Consider the following 20,083-nt stretch of genomic DNA (forward strand, 5'->3'; position numbering starts at 1 on the left):
TCCTGGGCAGACAGCAGCAGCGCCCCCGTGTGGTTACTCAGCCTCTTACATCCACATTTTTTTCTGGATGTAAGAGGCTGACAAAACCTAGGCGCCAGGACAAAATTCTCTGTCGACCTGGCGCCTGGGATTTGTCGAGCCCTGCTGAAGTTTACCACAACTTGGATGTTTGCCTAGTGGTTGGCCCTCCGATAAAATGGGGAAAGAAGATGTTTCTTTGTGTTATTTTATATAGTAAGCCGTGGTGTAGAAGACAACGTTCGTTTTACCTTAATTTTTTTTTTTTTTTTGTCTTTCAGAGCCATGGTGTCATGGAGGGGGATTTACTTTGTATGCGCCTTATTCCTGGGAAGTTTCTTCGGCAGCATCTTCATGCTCAGCCCGTTTCTCCCTCTGATGTTCGTGTCTCCCAGTTGGTATCGCTGGATAACCGACCGCGTCGTAGCCACCTGGCTGACGCTACCAGTGGTAAGACGTTCATAATTCTATGTATCCCTTATATGTTGCGCTTATTTATGGGTGTATTTAAGGGGGAAAAAAAGGGGGGCTGTCACCATAGCAACCAGTGAGATGGTCCAGTCTCTAAGAACATTTAATTGGCTACTGCAGTGATAAAACCAGATTCCCAGATTCCCTCCATTGGAAACCCTACTCAGAGCGGCCATGTTTCCCACTTCTCATGTGTTACTCCTTCCGTTTGGTGGAGGCTGATTGGTTGAAGCAGCACAAAGAGGAGGATAAAAGAGAGTCCGTGACATTTTTTACTAGCTAGACAAAGGGAGAGTGCTTCAGGACAAGAAATTGATTGGATAATGCAGGACCTGCCACAGACTGCCACCCGTCTCCATCTAAATGCCTCCAAAACACTTATTGGCAAACAAAAAAGCACAAAATATATGTATATTTGTATGAAATTACAAATGTTTCTCTCTTTTCTGCTGTTACGACTTTTCCATGTATTTTTTTAATTTTTTAAAATTTTTAACACATCGCTCGCTCAAGCTCTGTCGTCGTGTCCTGTAACATATTAAACGGCGGTCCTGTTTGTTTCTCTGTATGGAAGGCTCTAACTAAACAAAAATAAATGTTTTATGTTTAATAGGCTTTGCTGGAGCTGGTGTTCGGCGCCAAGGTGGTTATCACCGGCGACGGGTTTATTCCCGGAGAGCGCAGCGTGATTATCATGAATCACCGCACCAGGCTGGACTGGATGTTTCTGTGGAACTGCTTGCTGCGGTACAGCTACCTCCGGCTGGAGAAAATTTGTCTGAAGTCTAGTCTTAAATCTGTCCCCGGATTCGGTAGGTTTCTCTTATTCTATGACTTTTGTTTCCGTTTAATTAGTTTTTTTTTGGATTGTTCTGTTTTCTCAGCCTAAAAAAATGTACTTCTCCCTCTCACCTTTTCATATTGTTTACAAAAATAAAGAATAAAATAAGGCATACATGTTCTACTTCAGAAGCCCATTACTCTCAGCCGGTATTCCAGCAAGCATTAAACTGTCCCTTTAGATAATAAGTGTGTGTGTGTGTGTGTGTGTGTGTGTATATATATATATATATATATATATATATATATGTGTATATATATATATGTGTATATATATATATATAATATACACCGTATTTGCTCGATTATAAGACAACCCTGATTATAAGACGACCCCCCAATATCTAAATATGAATTTAGGAAAAAAACAAAGCCTTGAATATAAGACTACCCTATAGGAAAAAAAGTTTTACTAGTAAATATTAATTCATGTAAACAATTTTTTCCTATTTAATAAAAGCTATGATTGAAAAAAATATATATTTTTTTATTTCCTTTTATTTGCCAACCTGCCCCCCCCAGGGTTGCCACTCTGCCCCTAGAAATGCCTTTTAACCCCCTATATGCCACTCTGCCCCATGATATGCCTTTTAACCCTCTATATGCCACTGCCCCATGATATGCCTTTTAACCCCCTATATGCCACTCTGCCCCATGATGTGCCTTTTAACCCTCTATATGCCAGAGTGGCATATAGGGGGTTAAAAGGCATATCATGGGGCAGAGTGGCATATAGGGGGTTAAAAGGCATTTCTGGAGGTGTGTGTGTGTGTGTGTGTGTGTATATATATATATATATATATATATATCTGCTAACAGCAATCACACTCCTATCAAGCCAAGGCAGCCAGTACATGCTGGAACCTGGGGATGATAGGAGTATGAGTACAGCCTCCCTATGCCATGCTACCACCACCCACACCCACCTTACACATCCATGCTATCACACACACACTCTCATTCACAAACATTTAAATACTCATTCATTCTATTAATCACACATACTTGCTCAAAAACCCTCCCCACCCCCTTACCTGAACTGCAGATCTCTCTCAAAGACTTCTGCAGGGGCCCGGCTGTGCGAGCAACTTCTCTGGCCCCGCCCCCAGAGGAAGGAGGGGGGAGGCAGAGTTATGTGACTCTCTGCTAGCTTCCTGTTCTCCTGCTTCTAGCGGAAGAGACGCTGCTCGCGACCAAAGCACCGGTAAGCAGCCTGGCCCCAGCGGACATTTTTTTGGGGGTCTGATTAGAAGACGACCTTGATTATAAGACCTCGTCTTATAATCGAGCAAATACGGTATGTATGTATATGTGTGTGTGTATATATATATATATATATATATATATATATATATATATATATATATATATATATATAGTGGAAATGAGTTTCAAACAAAAAAAACAAACAGACATTTTACTTTTAGCTGGATACAGTATCTAATCGGTAGCTTACATCGTTTGGTTTCCTTTTACTTAAAATTATATATATACCGTATTTGCTCGATTATAAGACGAGGTTTTTTCCAGAGTAAATGCTCTGAAAAATACCCCTCGTCTTATAATCGAGGTTGTCTTCTAATCAGACCTCTTTCTGCTGGGGCCAGGCTGCTTACCGGTGCTTTGGTCGCGAGCAGCATCGCTCCTACTAGCTGCAGGAGAACAGGAAGCTAGCAAAGTCCTCACATAACTCTGCCTCCGCCCTCCTTCCTGTGGGGGCGGGGCCAGAGAAGTTGCTCGCACAGGTGGGCCCCTGCAGAAGTCTGCGAGTGGGAGATCTGCAGTTCAGGTAAGGGGGTGGGGGAGGGTTTTTGGGTAAGTATGTGTGATTAATGGAATGAATGAGTATTGAAATGTTTGTGAATGAGTATTGAAATGTTTGTGAATGAGTGTGTGTGTGATAGCATGGATGTGTAAGGGGGTGGTGGTGGTAGCATGGCATAGGGAGGCTGTAATCACACTACTATCATCCCCAGGTTCCAGCATGTACTGGTTGCCTTGGCTTGATAGGAGTGTGATTGCTGTTAGCAGTTATATACCTCCAGAAATGCATTATAACCCCCTATATGCCACTCAGCCCCATGATATGCATTTTAACCCCCTATATGCCACTCTGGCATATAGGGGGTTAAAATGCATATCATGGGGCTGAGTGGCATATAGGGGGTTAAAAGGCATATCATGGGGCACAGTGGCATATAGGAGGGTAGAAGACATTTCTGGAGGCAGAGTGGCATATAGAGGGTTAAAAGGCACATCAAGGGGCAGAGTGGCAAATGGGGTATAAGGCATTTCTGGGGGCAGAGTGGCAAGCCTGGGGGCAAATGGGCATAACTGGGGGGGGCAGGTTGGCAAATAAAAGGAAATTAAAAAAAATATATATATATTTTTCTCAATCATAGCTTTTATTAAATATGAAAAAATAGTTTACATTAATATTTACTAGTAAAACGTTTTTCCTATAGGGTAGTCTTATATTCAGGCTTTTTGTTTTTTTCCTAAATTCATATTTAGATATTGGGGGGTCGTCTTATAATCAGGGTCGTCTTATAATCGAGCAAATACGGTATATATAATATATTTTTTTTTTCTTATTTTTTATTTTTTTTCTTGAATTTTCAGAGTTTTGTCAGGTTATCCCGTGTCTTATGTCTGTACCGCAGTCTTGTAAGGTCAAAGCTGTTATTACCTTTAATGGTGAAATTGCCTTTTTGAGTAAATATCACAAAAAAATCTTATGCAAAGACTATAAAAGGCAGAATGCGGTTGTCTGAAGCGATGTGTTCCTGGCAGGGTACGTCGTATACCGAGATGATGAACTCGCTGCCCCTCCATGTTCTCCCGCTTTGTCCTCTGAGTCTTATTGTCACTTATACCCTGTGTTCCTAATCCAAAGAGGTGCTTAAAGCGTCCGTGTTTACCATTCAAGCTTTGAGATTAGAGTTTGTGTTAAATCTGCTTAGTTTGCATTCTTGTTCTGTGCGTCACGAATTTCTGTGCCTATTCCCTATATCTTAACTTAAATTAACCCAATGTTGGTGTTTCTACGTTACAAAGTAACATTTTCTCCACCAGTCCTGATCCTCAATATGTGTCTGAAGATTATCAGCTGTTACTAGACTGTATTCACTTGGCTCTAGGGCTTTGTTATCCGGCATCACTCCCCATTTTTGTATTACTGGTATCGGATTAAAAGTAAACATTGAAAATATTGTGCTGGTTTCACTTCTAAAGAAAAATAAAGTTTTTGCCCCATAATATAATTTTTTCGGGCAGCTGCATATCAGCCGTTTGGGCACAACTAACAGCGAGAATCATACAATCTACTAAACCCCCCGACTCCTTATCATACTATATGTGGGGAACAATAGAATGGCTGAGTCTTAATGTCCATCCGTACACTTTGCTTAATAAAAGTCTATAAAGAAACGGACTTCATTAGCATTGCCATAAAGCATCAGCTCAATGTGGTGTTTGAGCCGGGAAAGTCACCCAAAATATCACATGACTGACAGCAACGGTGGCCCCAGGTCTGCAGATAAAGAGAGGGGAACAAAATGAGATAAAACCAGGTTTTTGTCACCAACCGACATAACTTTATACAGCGCTGGGGGTTGTGGGCAAGGAAAACTTTATTTTTTCCCCTCCCCATGTGTCTTTCTCCTAAACAACTTGGTTTGACAAAACGTAAGACTACTGTTTATTGGCAAACTAACTTGATAATTAAGTCTCGGAACTTCGCTAAGCTCACCATTATCAGCTTGGCACGGCATGTTAAACAATGTGATGTAGCGTTTTGACGGGGTAAGTCTTGATTTGTACATTTGTACACTAGCTCATCTGTAACTGCCAACATTTCTGCATCTGAATGGACAGTCCCAACGCCCAGGTTTCCAGCAGTTGGCCTCCCTGTCAATGCCGAATTTGCAGAGCCTGCCAGCAGCTTAACATGTACAGCACCAGAACGAGTCCTGTGCCGACAAATGGAAGACATTTAAACCCTGACCACATAACCCCCCCCCCCCCCGGTGTGGGAAGCTGAAAAGCTTTTGGTGTGGCTCCCTCCAAAGGGTGTGTTAGGGATAGTTTCCAAATCCTCCGTCTCCACTCTCGCCCATATTGAAGCGCTTTCCAATCATCATGTGATGCGCTACCGGTTATGCCCCCTTTACCCTTTGTACAGCGCTGCAGAATGAGGGCGCTATACGAATGATGAGATCACCTTCCAGTTGTCTGAGACCCGATGAATTAGTTACTATGTACTTAAAGTAGGGATTACACGGCTAATTCTGCCCCTGAATGGGGTAGATCACCCACGATTTTAACCTCTAATCTCTAGCTCTCCCGTCTATTATCGCTATAGCTCTAATAAACCCCGTAACATCCCCGTTTTTTTTTATTTACTAACGTTCTTTAATTCCGCTAACCTTTACCTAGACATGCCTTCTGCCGTGTTTAATCTCCCCATGTCACCAGATAATGCGGCGTTATCCCGCCCCGGTGCTTATCTGTCAGCATCAAATTACCCATTAAAACATTTACAAGGCGAAAGGAATCTGAGGCCGCTTGCATCTCGCTAAAAGGTTTTTAAAAGCATCAACAGATACGTCTCCACGCCGGTGTCATCACTTTGTATACATTGGGTTTTCTCGTTCTTTTACAAGCGGAAAAATTACTAAATCAAGAATTCCTTACATCTGCATTCCTGAAAATAATAACTAAAATTCCTCTAAGTCTCGGTCTCGTTGTGTGTATAAAATCAACTCAACGGAAAGCAGAGAATTTTTTTTATTTTTTTTCTTTCATTTGTTTGGTGTGGTTTTTTATTTTTTATTTTTTTTTTTTTGTTTTTTTTTTGTATGTTTGGTACCGTTATGGCTGTGTTTAGCTTTTACCTTCCGCATCCTTTATTTAGATGTGAGGATGTTATCAAAGCTTTAGGGTTTTGAAGTTCAGTATGTATTACGGGCCGCTCTAAGGCTCCCGTTGTCATGCGCTTTAATGCAGATGATGGCTGAGAGGTCCCTTTAAATTTTCGTGGACGAGAGATTGAAGCGCAAGAAAGAAAGAAGTAATAGTCAGTAGCAAGCCATATTTGCCCCACGGGCCCCTCGGTTGGACAGCGCTATGGTTATATAGAGCGTTACAAGTCACGTTTTCCGGTATGATACCTTGACCACCGATCTTCTCCTTCGTCCTTTTCCATACAGGCATCAGCCAAACTCCAGCTAGGACTGCGGGTTCCCCGGTTTCTCCGTAGCTTTTTCTCATTGTTTGAGCTTGGAATGATGCATATGAAGCTTTCTAGGTGTGGATCCTCGCAGGCTCCTCACTATGTTAGAGCTTTACTGAGTTCAGGGTTGTCTACTGAGGGCCTGCAGGGTCTTGGAGCTGTTTGGGTTTGCTGATAATGTCCTTGTGTCTAACCGAGGCTCGCTCGGGAATCGACTCGGTAGACATGTCTGAGGGTCAGCTAAGAGGAGCCTAGCTGAGCCTGCGCTACCAGTTCCAGTAGTTAGATGGCCAAGCCAATATGGGTAAATGCTAATGAAGTGTTATGAATGGTCCGCTCGTTTGTGGTCACCCCAGTGACTTTATTCTTCTGATTGAATATCTTGAAACCTGTTCCAGGTTGGGCCATGCAGGTCGCTGCCTTCATCTTTATCCGAAGGAAATGGGAAGAGGACAAGAGTCACTTTGAAGCCATGCTGGACTACTTTTGTGATATCAAGGAGCCGCTCCAACTCCTCGTCTTCCCGGAAGGAACAGACCTGACAGGTAAGTGGATATCACAAAACGGCAACATGCGCAGAGCCAGATAACTTCATGTTTTCTTCTGACCAAACCTAGTGGATTATTAAACAAACAAGTGATTCTTTTTAGGAGAGTTGCAGTTTCTACACACACTTCATTTATACATTATGGAGGGCCAACCCCAGTGAGCTTCTCCTGCAAGAAGAGCTTGATAGGCCCCTTTATGGTGTGAGTACCTGTTGTATTGTGTGCGGCTGTGAGTGCTGGGAGTCATCTGAATGTCAGAGCGTGACAATAAAAAAAAAAACAAAACAATGAATGAATAATGAAAATACGTCATTTTGTCACAAAGGTTGCCACTTCATTTCTTGTGCCCCCTTTTATTAAGATTTTTTTTCCACAAAAGAAAAAAAAAATCGCAGCTCGGGGTATGTCGGAGAATTCCAATTCCGGGCACGCAGACAAAGCCGGCGTTAAACGTGCCAGCTTTATCCTCCGCAGAGCTGCCACCATTTGCGTAAGTGACAACTAATCTATAATGCCATTCATTGAAAGAGAAAGAAGTGGGTAACAGAATGTCGTCTCGGACAAGGAGATTATCTCGCCGGCTTTGCATAGCATCCTGGGATTAAATTTCCACCCGACTGTTTCAGGCAGCGGACGGCCAGGACGTCAGAGAGACGTAACGCGGGAATATTAATAGCATCATTATCTGCTTCATTGCCTGTCCCCGCCATGCATGTTGATTAGTGTTTTAATAATAAATTCGTACTGTACACAGATTGTAGGCTTGCATCATGGCTGCCAGCAAGCCCCACGGGTCACGTGCAATGGAAAAAATCAAATAGGCTTAAAGCCGTAAATGCAATTCGGGTTCAATTATTGTTAGGAAAATGTTTTGGGTTCTACAGGGGAAAAAAAGTGGGGAAAGCGCTTGCATGCACACAAGCAATATCGTATGCTTATCCAAGGTGTAGGAGTTAAAAAAAAAAAAAAAAAAAAAAAAAAATCCTGTGTATACCGTGTAATGAGGTCTGCACATTTACTTAAAGCTTATGTTCCACCTACTCTGCTGAGTTGTAACAGTTCTTGTAATGAAATGCAGCATTGGATAAACTATCTGGTTACTAATAAATGTTCAAAACCCATCCCATAATTTTATGGTTTATTTAAAATTTTGCTTCCTTTGACTTTTTTTGTTGTTGCAAGGAACACTTAATTGTCATATGACGCATAATAGGTTGACGGTAAACTTTTCAGAAAAAAAAAATAAAAATAGCAGCTGCAGGAATCCGGGAGTGTTTACACAGATAGCTGGAAAATGACGGGAAATGCCTTAAATTCTCTCCAACCCTATAAAGAAAGAGAAGAAAATGGTCTGTCGTGCAGAAAGCAAGTTGGGATGGAGTGAAATAGACATAGAAAGACACAGAATGCAGACAGGGAGCGAGTGTGACGTGCTTGCGAACGTAGGCCCTGCGAATAGTAAACATACCGTCAGCTCCATATTTACATAGTAAAAAGACAAAATCAAAAAGTGCAATTTTTTTTAAAGGACTAACACTTTCTCAATTACCGTCATTCTCCAAAATAACCCAGGTAACATGTGTATATAATTCACACATAAACGAGGGACCCCCCCCACACACACACACACAACAAACAAAAATGAAGGAAAGAGCTCAATTTTCATTTACATTTCATCTGTCCTTTCATTCTCTCACCTAGTCTCATTCATTCCCCCTCAATCTCTCTCGGAATTTCTCTCCTTGCCACGCAGCTCCACTTCTCATCTTGCATCTTCGTGTCCTTTTGCCTTCGCTCTTCCGCTGCTCCAAAACGTCTTCGTTCTTTGTCCGCTTCTCCGTGGACAACAGGACAGGAATGTGACCTGGTGAACTTCGGAGGAAAAATGGCGTAGCTACAGAATGTGCCCGGAAAGTGCGTGTGCGCTCGTGTCTCGCAATAGAAAGTCTTTTTCTTACACAAAGTGTGAAAGGAGGAGCTTCGATATTTTTTATATAAATACTTAGATACATGACAATAAATTAATTGGGACAGTTCCACGACAACAAAATTTAGTGGGAGATACAGATGTCCCCTTTTGGTTCGTATCTCGCACTCAGATGTTTTATTGTTTTTATTTTTGTTCTTGTAGCCTAGAGGCTCGTGCGTATGGCTGAAAATTTTAAAAGACGTCCAGTTGGACCACTCCACATACGCACGTGACGCCTTCTCCTGTTCCATCTTTGCGCTCTTCCGTGCCATTGCCTGATCATAGAAGGGACAGGGGCCGGGAGGCTCATTAGAGTCTTGGGAGAACTTCAATGTTTTAATAGAAAGGAAACAAACGTAGTGCTAAAAAAAAACAAAAAAAAAAACAAACTGCGAGGTTTCCTTTAAATAGAAGAGAGGTAATTAGCAACTTCTGTGGCTTGTAGGGACATTTAAGGAACCGTCACGGAAGGGTGAATTACACTCTTCTGAGGTTCACTTTTTATCTTCTACTTCAAAAGAAGGAACATTTATTTTAGGGTTTTCAGACCGCATTTGTATCTTTTTACAGCTTTAATGCTGATCCAAGTAAAACTCCGAGATGAAATGTGTGTCTGTTTTAGAGCAACTACCGAGACTCCTCTCGTTCCAACGGGAGCTCCAAGACTCGTACGTCCACAACTCGATTCAAGATCTTTTGGGAAAACGACTAGAAGACCTCTAACCGTCGTACGCCAGCTGGCACGCGACGGCCGGGAAACAAAACTCTCATTGTACAACGTGTTCCGTGAAATAAAGAAGATCCAGCTAAGAAAGGAAAAAAAAAAAAGATGACAGACAAAACGAGGAAGAGAAACATATTGAAGATTAAGTGTGACCAAGGTACAGTAGAATGGTCTTGGCAGCGACCGAGAAAACATGGCCGGAAATCACTAGGAACATCTGAAGTTTAAATACAGATGACAAGCTATTAATAGGGCTTGGCTCCATGCGGACTTTGGACTGGACATCCTTTTTTTTTTTTATATAAAGGTTTAATGGTTTCAGCTGCGTAGTCGGCTTCTCCAAATGGAAGCCAGGGATTTGGCCAAGATCTTCTCTTCCTTATTGCTCTCCATCTTTATACCCTGAATTTCTTCTCGTGGATTCAAATGAGAAGTCTTATGAGCGGCGGCTGTCCTTATGAATATTAAGGTGTAGTGTTTGTGGGTTGGTTTTTTTTGGTTAATTAAACGTTATTGGTTGATCTGGAGACGACAGCCAACCAGGAAATAAGGACTATCGTGTGATACTGAGTTAAGTAAATCCTCTCTAGTTTCCCTAGAAATGCTCCCTCGCCCCGTGCTTCTCCATCCGGTATTTGCACTACGCCATTGAACTGGAAACTTTGGCAAAGAAAGAAGGGTCGGGAAATAAGGTTAATCCTTGGAACAGTTTTATTTCACCAGTGGTGGACACCAACAAGCATGGAGAACACGTCATTCAGATCTACTCACCCTTACTTATAAACCCTCTGAGTTTGGTTTCTTGGCTTGAGGTGTAAATATATTGGATTTGGGCTAATAGAGGGGCAGAATTTTAGTGTCTCAGAGCCACAAGGCCCATCTAGTCTGCCCATTGCTGTAGTTGCTGTTGGGCCACAAACCCTGTTTGGTCTTGCGCTTTGTCCTATATTCAGAATAGCCTTAAATGCTTATCGGGGAACATATTACTGATTTGCTTCCAAACTCCACGATCTTGATCCAAGGAGGAATCTGATTGCCTTTTGGAGTCTAGAAGTAATTTTTCTCTCTGATGGCAGAATTCGAAGTAGCTTCATTAGGGGTTGTTGCCTTCTTTCGTATTAAGAGTAGGAAGGCTAGGTAGAAGGGTTGAACTTGATGAACTTGGGTCTTTTTTTAACCTTGCGTGTCCTTCAAGTGCAAAAGAGTTGGATAAGGCTGGCGTATAACTCTTCATAGGGCAGTTTGCGCTACAATGTTTTTCGCTTCTCCGTTTTTAAAGTTTAAAAATAATAAATAAATGGTGCGAGTTCCCCTTTAAGCACAGTCTGTAGCTAACCCAATTATATAGATAATACAAAATGGAAATTTCCAGCCCCAGACAATGCGAATGTATGAGTTTGGAATGGTGATCGCTTTCCGCAATTACATTTTCAAATTGTGTTAGGTTGGTTTGTAGCCCAAGGCAGGGTCACCGTGCGTGCGCCCATTTCTGTTTTTCATTCATTTTATTTAGATAATAAATTGCTTGCAGTCACATTTGAGCCGTGCGCAGTCTTTCCCCGCAGATATTAGAAAAAAAAAACACCATAATTTGCTGTCAAGTTGCCAGGAACTATTTGTTAATCAGTCTTTTTTTTTAATCTCTAAAAGCTACATCCTTATATTTTAACAAAAAGCATCTCTTGGCTCCCAAATCCCTCTTTCCTATTTCCCCCGCATCCTGAATGTTTGGTATATACGGGCATATTGATTTTTTTTTATTTTTTTTTGTTTGTTTTTTCATCTCCCATCAGATTCCAGGTATAGACGATGTAAATAGAGTCCTATTTTTTTGCGTAGAACCAAATAATCATGAATTATGTTCCTGGACAAATGGCGTGAGAATCCTATTTCTTTAGGAGCCGTCCTGTTTTCTTTTTTTTTCTTTTCTCTTTTTCAAATTATCCTTTCCGCCGGTTTCCTTCCCCATCGTTCTTTGGGTCAAAAACTCCCGTCATGCTTTGGACCCTACGAACATGTTTTAAGGGTAACTGGAAAGCCAGGGCCACTGGATTACTAATCTTTGAAGCCTCCCTTTTAGTGTTTTAAATATACCGTTATCTATACTACAGTGTATAGCGTGCATGACATCATACATTTCTTTTACCGATGTCCTTGCATTATGATCTCTTGCGCCCTCTAGAGGCTGTTCCTGAAGTAGCGCCTTGTCCAAAACACGCTTCTGGTGACCGGTTCACTTTAAATCACGTCTATTATGAAAAGGAATTGATTTTGCTTCTGTCTAATTGTCTTAAGTTTCTCTTACTCGTTATCTCCCGAGTACCTGTACCAGTCATACAATAGTGGGTTTTTTTTTTCCCCGGTGTCACAAACAAAACCTCTTCCTGGAAACGCGAGCTCCAAGACCATTTAAACATAACTAAATCTTTAAATGCTTAGATACATAGCTATTCAAAAGCAAGTTATTCTAAGCCGAATAGATTTGGAACGTCAAAGAAGAACAGCGTGTTCCACTCCAAATTGTTCCTTTCACAAAAAAAAAAAAAGAAAAGCTACTTAACAGAGACTGAATTCCGGTTACTCCAGACATGTTAAGCGCTGCCGAGCTTGTCTGAAAATGTCAGATATGAAGTGGCTGGCATCGTGGTTTGCCCAAAATATTATATTAGAAATTCTTTTATTTTTTATTATAAATCCAGGTGAAAAGTTGGAAATATGCTCCCACGGGAAGGGCACTTTTACTCCGGTTGCCATGCAAAGTTTCCCTAAATGCTAAACTAATATATATATATTTTTTTTGCCCGTTTTTCAAACAATTTTTCGGCCTCCTCTAATTCTGATTTTTTTTTTTTTTTTTTTTTTTAAATGAAGTCAGAATCCTATAGCTTTGTTTCTAGAAAAACAAATATATTGCGAGACGAAATAGCAAGAAATACAGCAATCCTACTTTATTTTAACCCTTTGCAAGCTAGCAAGACTTTTCAAAGGGGGGGGGGGTTTAAATGCTTCATTGATCTGTAATCCGTTCAGAGACTCGTTTTTAATCTCCGACTCGTTCTTTCCTACTCATTAGTCTTAGAATCCCGATCGATCGCGCTGTTAAGTGTTTTGAACACAATGTGCCACTTCTGTTAATGCCGTGTCCTTGGTTAATTGGTTAAACTTGACGCTCGTGTTTGTTTTTTTTGTTTTTCTTAAGTATTTGCCAAATATTAATGTGCAAAACTTTTTTTTAAAGGTCTCCCGGCACCTAAACAAGCTTAGCGACGAGTATATTGAGAGCTGCCATGGAAAGCTGAAACCAGTCAGGCACTCAACGCGAGTCCGTGCTCATTGAGTAGACCCGGTCTAGTTTGTCGACAATCCATGAAGTCACGGCTCCTAGCCTAAATATAGGAAGTTAGTGAACTTCACACTAGTTTAACTATACATCGTACAGGGCCAGATCAGCCCTTCCTGCACAGGGTCAGCTCCTCACAATACAGAGTGACCTAATGAATATATGCCTCTATAGATGGAGCGATAGAGGTTTAAGGGATCCAGTGTTGTCTTCATGCGCTGTCAGAGCCTTGGACAGAGAATCCTTTATACATATTGGTAAACTATTTGCTCTCCTCCGAGAGAGCGTCTCGCGACTCTTAGCGGTGGATCACTCGGCTCGTGCGTCGATGAAGAACGCAGCTAGCTGCGAGAATTACCCCCGTGCCCTCATCTACAAGGTGCAATATTATATGGCGTACTTATTATTATATGGCATACTTATTATTATATGGAGTAGATGGTCGCCAGCAATCCAGTAAGAGATCAGATGCCGTTTGGGGGGCTGGAAATAATTTTTTCCCATTTTATTTTGAGGCACAAATGGAAATTTCTTCAATGTTGAGTTTTTGCACTTGCCTTAGGTAGAAGCTGCAGCTGCCCTCTTCCTTTATGGTTGTGCCATTCTTGCCACTGATTGGCTGCTTTATGGATTTAGTAGTTATATTTTCTATTGGTTATAGATCAGAAGACTTTAAGAAATGGCCTCTAAAGTGGCTATAAATGTTCTAAAATGGAACGATCTGTCCTTTTTATGTAAATTGTATTGTTTTAAAGCTGATTAAACTTGGAGACTGACAAGTTAATTTACCAGGGGGCTTATTACTGCAATGCGATCATTAACTTTCACTTGTTCTGGGTTAATTATAAGGAGGATATATCTACCGGGTCATAGTTTTTTTTTTTTCTTCGAGGAAAGAAGCTACCCGGTGTCTTCCAATCATCCAATCTCATTTAACGTTCTACTAATGACGGTTTGATTTTTTTGGGAATCTTTTAGTTTGTAACGATCCATACCTGACACTTCTACAGGCAGCACGTTCTTTACAGAATGTCTGGATGCAGACATTGCATATATAAAAATATATAAAAGGACGTTATCGTCGGTTATATATCTTTAAAGCTCGTAGTTAAGACATACGGGAGGAGAGAGTCAAAACTTCATTGGGGGGTTATGTAGAACAAAATATTTACGGTGTCTGAAGAGTGGTCTTGTTGCCGTTGAAACCAGTAGAATGGTCCAGTCAACGGAATAATTATCTTGGGAGACATACCCACCAAAGGAAATGAATGATGGGACATCGGTATAAATAGATACATTAATGATCGGCGACCCTCATAACTTTTTCCTAGAAGAAGAGCTGAGCTGGCCCTGTATAATGCATAGTTCAATCCGTAAAGTAACTCATGGCTCATCCGACATTAGATTATACATTATACAGGCCTAGCTCAGCCCTTCGTGGGGAGTCAGCCCTTCGCAATGCACGCAAACCTATGGGAGTGGAAAAACTCTGCTCTCCTGCAAACAGTTAACAAAAGCTACCAGCTTCCAGCAGAAGGGCTGTAGCTGCAGAGGAGGTAGCTTTTTAATAAATACTCTTGGAAATTGCCAGAACAAGATAAAAAAAATCCACTACAGCCCTATTTTCATGTTATTGAAGCCCATTTTTCATGGACTTCAATGCATTTTATTGTGATCATATCGGTGCAGGCATTCTTCAGTTATTAGAGTTAGAAAATGAGCCTTTTGCGTCACTTAACTCCTCCCCCAGCTGCTTGTACGGAAAGTAGGAAGCATACCTGTGTACACTTCCTGCACGTGTCCAATAACACTCCCCTTCCAAATGCAGAATCCGAATCCCCTTTATGCGTTTGGTGCCAAACAGTACTAACAAAGCATCCATTCTTTGTTTGGTGAGACTGTATACAATATTATATTATATATATATATATATTATGTATAGTGAACTATAAACAGATCAGCTTCAAGGCTCATATATATATAGTAATCATTATAAATTAAGATTTTTTTTTTCCATCCCTTTATTTTCAGAATTGTAATTATTATTTTAATAAAGTCCCCATTTACTGCTGCGGCTGTTAAATCTTAGGAGGCGCACAATAAATGTACCGAGGCTTAATGCATAACGCATGCTGTATTGTCACGTGTTGGGAGCGATTAATTAGATTCATTTGTGGATTCTGTTTGTGCGGCTGCTACCAGCGCAGGAAGCATTGATTTATTAAATGGAAACGCATTTACAGGACACCTGAATTCCAATCACGCGGCTCCTTCCCGTCACATTCACAGCCGAGGCGAGAACGGAGCCAAATGATCAAATTATGTTTTGCTTGAATAAAAAATTGGAGCACAAAGTAATATTTGATGTTCTACAAAGTCCAATAGAACAATGGGATTTTTTTTTTTTATTTATAAAGAGGAAGTTACAGAATGGTTGTATTGATGACATCACAGCAACTGCTGGAAACCAACACACGGAATTGTTAAGCAACTGGAAATGTACCAAGTTCCGTTTCTCCTCTCTCCCTCTCTTTAGAGAGATGTAGCAAGAAGCTGTACAAGCGCAAGAGGCAGAAACAAGGGCCCACTTATAGACAAATTGGTAAATCAGTGGAACTGCCTCCCAGCAGAAGCGTTAGAGGCTATTCCAGTGAGGGAAAATAAACATACATGGGGTGGGCATATGGCTCCTGGATCTAAGATGAGACCAACGACCAGATGGGGGCGAATGGGGCCGATCTGCCAGCAGGAGAGCGGGGTAAAGCCAATAAGGTATACGTTCGTAGGTTAACATTTTTCCGTCTTGCCCTCGCGACCGCCCCGCTAATGGTGGATATACGTTGTCTCATCTATATGGGGATATTTTCAATAACAAAATAGCTCCAGCGATAGTTCCAGGGGGTCTGAGACCCCCATTGTGAAAGGTTCTCCTGGTTTTGGTTGCTTCAAAAATGACACCACAGAGTGGTGTTTTTTTTTTTAAATGTATTATTTATTATTATAAACTATAATATATATATATATATATATATATATATATATATATATATATATATATATACACGCACGCGCGCACACACACACACACACACACACACACACGTACGTTATATGTCCTTTTAAAATTGCATTCTTCATTGGAGGGGAGCTGTATGGGACAATAGGGCCTTTGAGGTGGGTATTGGGAAGGGCTCTCCGTGGCGTATCCGTCCTCCCTCGCTGTATGGATAGAGCCGGCACGCTTTGTTGTAAGTAGAACGTTCCCGGCTGTGATTTTATTCTAGAACCTACGTCGTGTTAATACTCGTAATATCTGCCGAGTGACGTTTGCAGCCAGGAATTCCTCCTCTGCGATCCTGCGTTCTATCAAACCCCGCAGAATAACCATAAACCTGGCAAAAAAACCCCAAAAAAACTGGTCGATACGACCGGAGCGCCAGGTAAATCGAGCTCGCGGCTCTGTGAATATTTGTGGCTGAGGCCCCGCGGTGACCCCGTTTCTGTAGGAAGCTGGAGAGATACTCGCTCTGTAAATCCCTTTATCGATCTACGTGGAGGGGTTTCAGGTGGCGTAACAATTATCTGACCTGGGAAGAAAGTTGTGTCTGTAAACCCGACCGCTTATCTATTTCTGGAGGGTCAAAGACTTTGGATGTAATGTAAGGAAGTTTTACTTACCGACAGGGCCTCCCAGCAGAAGTGGTAGGGGCTAATACAGTGAACATGATGGGGCTATGGCTGCTGCGGCTGGGACTTCACCAAGACCACTTATGACTGTCATCTGTTGGTGAAGATGGTACTTGTGGAGCAGTAACCATGGAGACATTTGCGTTACACATTTAGAACTTTGCGTCGTCGCCTTTGCTTCCTGTCAACGCTTAGAACGGGTGATTAAGAGTTAAATCTGATAGCAGCGGAAAATTATTATTTTATTATTTTTTAACTTGGCGTTACTTCTCCTGATGGTTAATAATCTTTGCATCCTAATTACTCGCCCGCTTCCCCTCCACGCCCCATTTCCCCTTTTATGATTCCCTAGAACACTACATTTAACTCCGTACGCTGGAAGCTTATCTGTTATCTGCGCAACGTAACCCCAAACAACGAACGTTTGCGAGATAAGGAGCGTTTTCCGTTGACTCCGGGCCGCGTGAATAATAAATAAGCCATTTGTACTTTCTGTGCCGAGCTAAATCCATATTGCTTCATTTATAATGAAATTAACTTTTTTTTTTTCTGCAAAATGGTATTTGCTTTAACATGTGCCGGTGACCAATAAAAAACATGAATGGTCATACAATAAGTAAAGTACAATATTGTAACTATACGATGTTCAAGCCTATTTGTCAGGAAAGGTATTGATAGTCCTAAAAACATTAATCTCATTAGAAGCTTCGAATTTGATGGCACATCTGACCCATTCGACCCCATCTAGTCTGCTGTAAAAACTCAAACATTAATCTCTACCACTTCTGCTGGGAGGCTATTCTATTTATCTACCACCGACTCGTAAATCCAGCCAGCGGCTGCTTTTTTTTTTTTTTGGTCAGTAAATGGAATCGCATCACAGACACAAACAAACGGCTAATATGCGGCTGCCTGAAAACATTATTATTATTATTATTATTATTATTATTATTATGGGGCAAAAAAAAACCCATGAAAAACTCTTTGAAAACTTGTTTTTAATCGGATACTCGTAAACAAATTAAAGTGAGTTCTTATTTTAGATACAATATACAGGGCCAGCTCAGCTCTTCTAACAGAAGCTCCATGGGGCTAATTCAGTGGAATCTTTGGGGTATATTTTTGAGTTTGTTCCCTTTGGTGTGAAATGAGAATTAACTCCGGTGAACCTCTTGCTGTGGGGTTTGTCTACTTTTACTAATGAAGAAGCTCCAAGTTGGTCCTTCAAACCTCCAATGAAGATATTCTTGGGGTATTCTCCAGCCATCACTGCCGTGGGTTCTTGTGCTACGTTTTCCATATTGCAGGAAATTGGCTTTCGGGGCCCTCTTCTTAAATGTCCTCGCTGCCAGCCGAAGCATGTACTTGTCATCTGGCATTACGTGGATCACAAGCACGTGACAAATGCCTAATTATTTGAGGCAGGGCTCGAGCAATCCCAACCCTAACACCGCTCATCACCATGTTCCCCTGGGCCAGCCACATCGCGCTCCCTCAGTCCCAGCACGCGGAGTCTGAGGGCAGAGAGGTGACCCTGTGAGGGAGTAGAGCCAGCAGAGGTAGAGTTAAAAGGGAAAACAAATGCTGTGTAGTTGTGTTAGCGCGTGTGTGTGAATGTGACAGTTACAGAATGAGTCTGTGTGTGTGAACGTGACTGTTACAGAATGAGTCTGTATGTGTGACTTATTAGTGGCTCCTACATTTGGGAGGTTCCTAGATCCCAACCAAATTGGGATTTTTATTGCGCGGCTGAATTTCTGATCACAAAACAAACGTTCCCTTAAAAAGGATCAGAACATATAAAATATCATGATTCATAATGTTACAGAACACGACTCTCGCTGCTACAAGTTCAGCTTCGTGTTCGAGAAAGCAGATAATAAATGTAGCCATCGCAAGCCCCTCCCCCAAACAAAAACCTGTTTTCTGATTGGCTCGTCTTCATTTTGTTGACAGTTTTAATTGAAAAAAACAAAAAAAAAACCTTGGTCGTTGCATGAAGTCATTTGAATAAATATAATCAAATTGATATTAAAACAGTGATGTCTCTTTAATTTTAATTTAATGCCAGATGCTAAACTGCTAATTAATATTTTAATTTGCTTAAATTGGGGATTAAGATTATTTACTCGTTTACGGGCAGGTGTGCGAAGGAACTTCCGAGAATCTGCGAGTTCATGGAAAGACCAAGCTGAGACCGTTGTGTTATCGGCCCCATAACTAGTGTTTGTAAAAAATGTTGGTTTCTGATTTTTTATCTTTTTATGACACCAAAAATGTATTATTTTGTCAGCACGTTTTTTTTTTTTATCGGGGTAACAACAAAAACCCAAACAAATATTTTGTTACAATTTCAGGACTCATGTGGCATGTATTAAATGTTTTTTTGGTGTCTGTGTTTTAGAGAATACCAAGGCCCGTAGCGACGATTTTGCTGTAAAGAACGATTTGCAGAAATACGAATATGTCCTGCACCCAAGGACCACGGGTTTTACGTTTATCGTCGATCGCCTGAGGGAAGGTAAGCGGTTTTCTGACAGTAATACAAAAAGACAGCTTCTGCAAATATATATATATATATATATAATGTGTGTGTTTTTATGGCTATCCTTAAATCGTCATTGCATATTACTTAATAGATGAGCAGCCAATCGGGGAATAGCTCGGGTTAAAAACAAATCTTCAAAGGCTGGGGGGGGGGGTAGTTTTGTACCTAGGGGGCATCTGGGGTGTCATTAAACTGACTTAATGGTCAGTAATATATATTTTTCATGGCATTTGTATCAAAAAGAGTAATAATAATGGAATGATAATTACCGTATTGGCTCGAATATAGGCCGCACTTTTTCCCCCCACTTTAAGTCTTTAAGGTGGGGGTGCGGCCTATATTCGGGGTCTAGCTCCCGACGCCCCGGAGATGCAGTCCCGGGCAGGCAGCGGGGTTAGCATACAGATCCCCCGCAGCGGTGCAGGGGACCCGCATCCTACTCCCCGATACGCTCAGACAGCCTCCCCTGCCAGCACTTCCCACGGGGGGGGTGCCGGCACGGGAGGTTGTCTAAGCGCATCGTGTGGACCGATGCGTTTTACCTCTGCCCCCCGCGACTTACCGGAGCAGACTCCCGGGTGTCTTGCCGGGACCGGAAGTTGTATACGCATATTGCGTAGATGTCCCCCGCCGGCCCCGCAAGACACCTGGGAGTCTGCTCAGGTAAGTCGGGGGGGGCGGGAGGACAGTGGCAGCATATCTCGG

General features: G+C 41.7%; 1 protein-coding gene across 1 annotated transcript in view; it reads left to right on the top strand.

The window, feature by feature from the left end:
* Positions 1-303: 303 nt before the first annotated feature.
* Positions 304-20,083, top strand: part of LOC149281669 (lysocardiolipin acyltransferase 1-like) — a 37,169-nt gene continuing 17,389 nt past the window's right edge. Inside the window, exons 1-4 of the mRNA XM_089499101.1 lie at positions 304-468; positions 1,103-1,301; positions 6,961-7,107; positions 19,235-19,351. Of these exons, the coding sequence (XP_089355227.1) occupies positions 304-468; positions 1,103-1,301; positions 6,961-7,107; positions 19,235-19,351 (628 nt within the window). The remainder of the gene's footprint in view (positions 469-1,102; positions 1,302-6,960; positions 7,108-19,234; positions 19,352-20,083) is intronic.

This window comes from Sceloporus occidentalis, unplaced genomic scaffold (assembly GCF_023333645.1).
Source record: "Sceloporus occidentalis isolate IW3139 unplaced genomic scaffold, rSceOcc1.0.p SCAF_129, whole genome shotgun sequence".
In the NCBI taxonomy this organism is placed as follows: domain Eukaryota; kingdom Metazoa; phylum Chordata; class Lepidosauria; order Squamata; family Phrynosomatidae; genus Sceloporus; species Sceloporus occidentalis.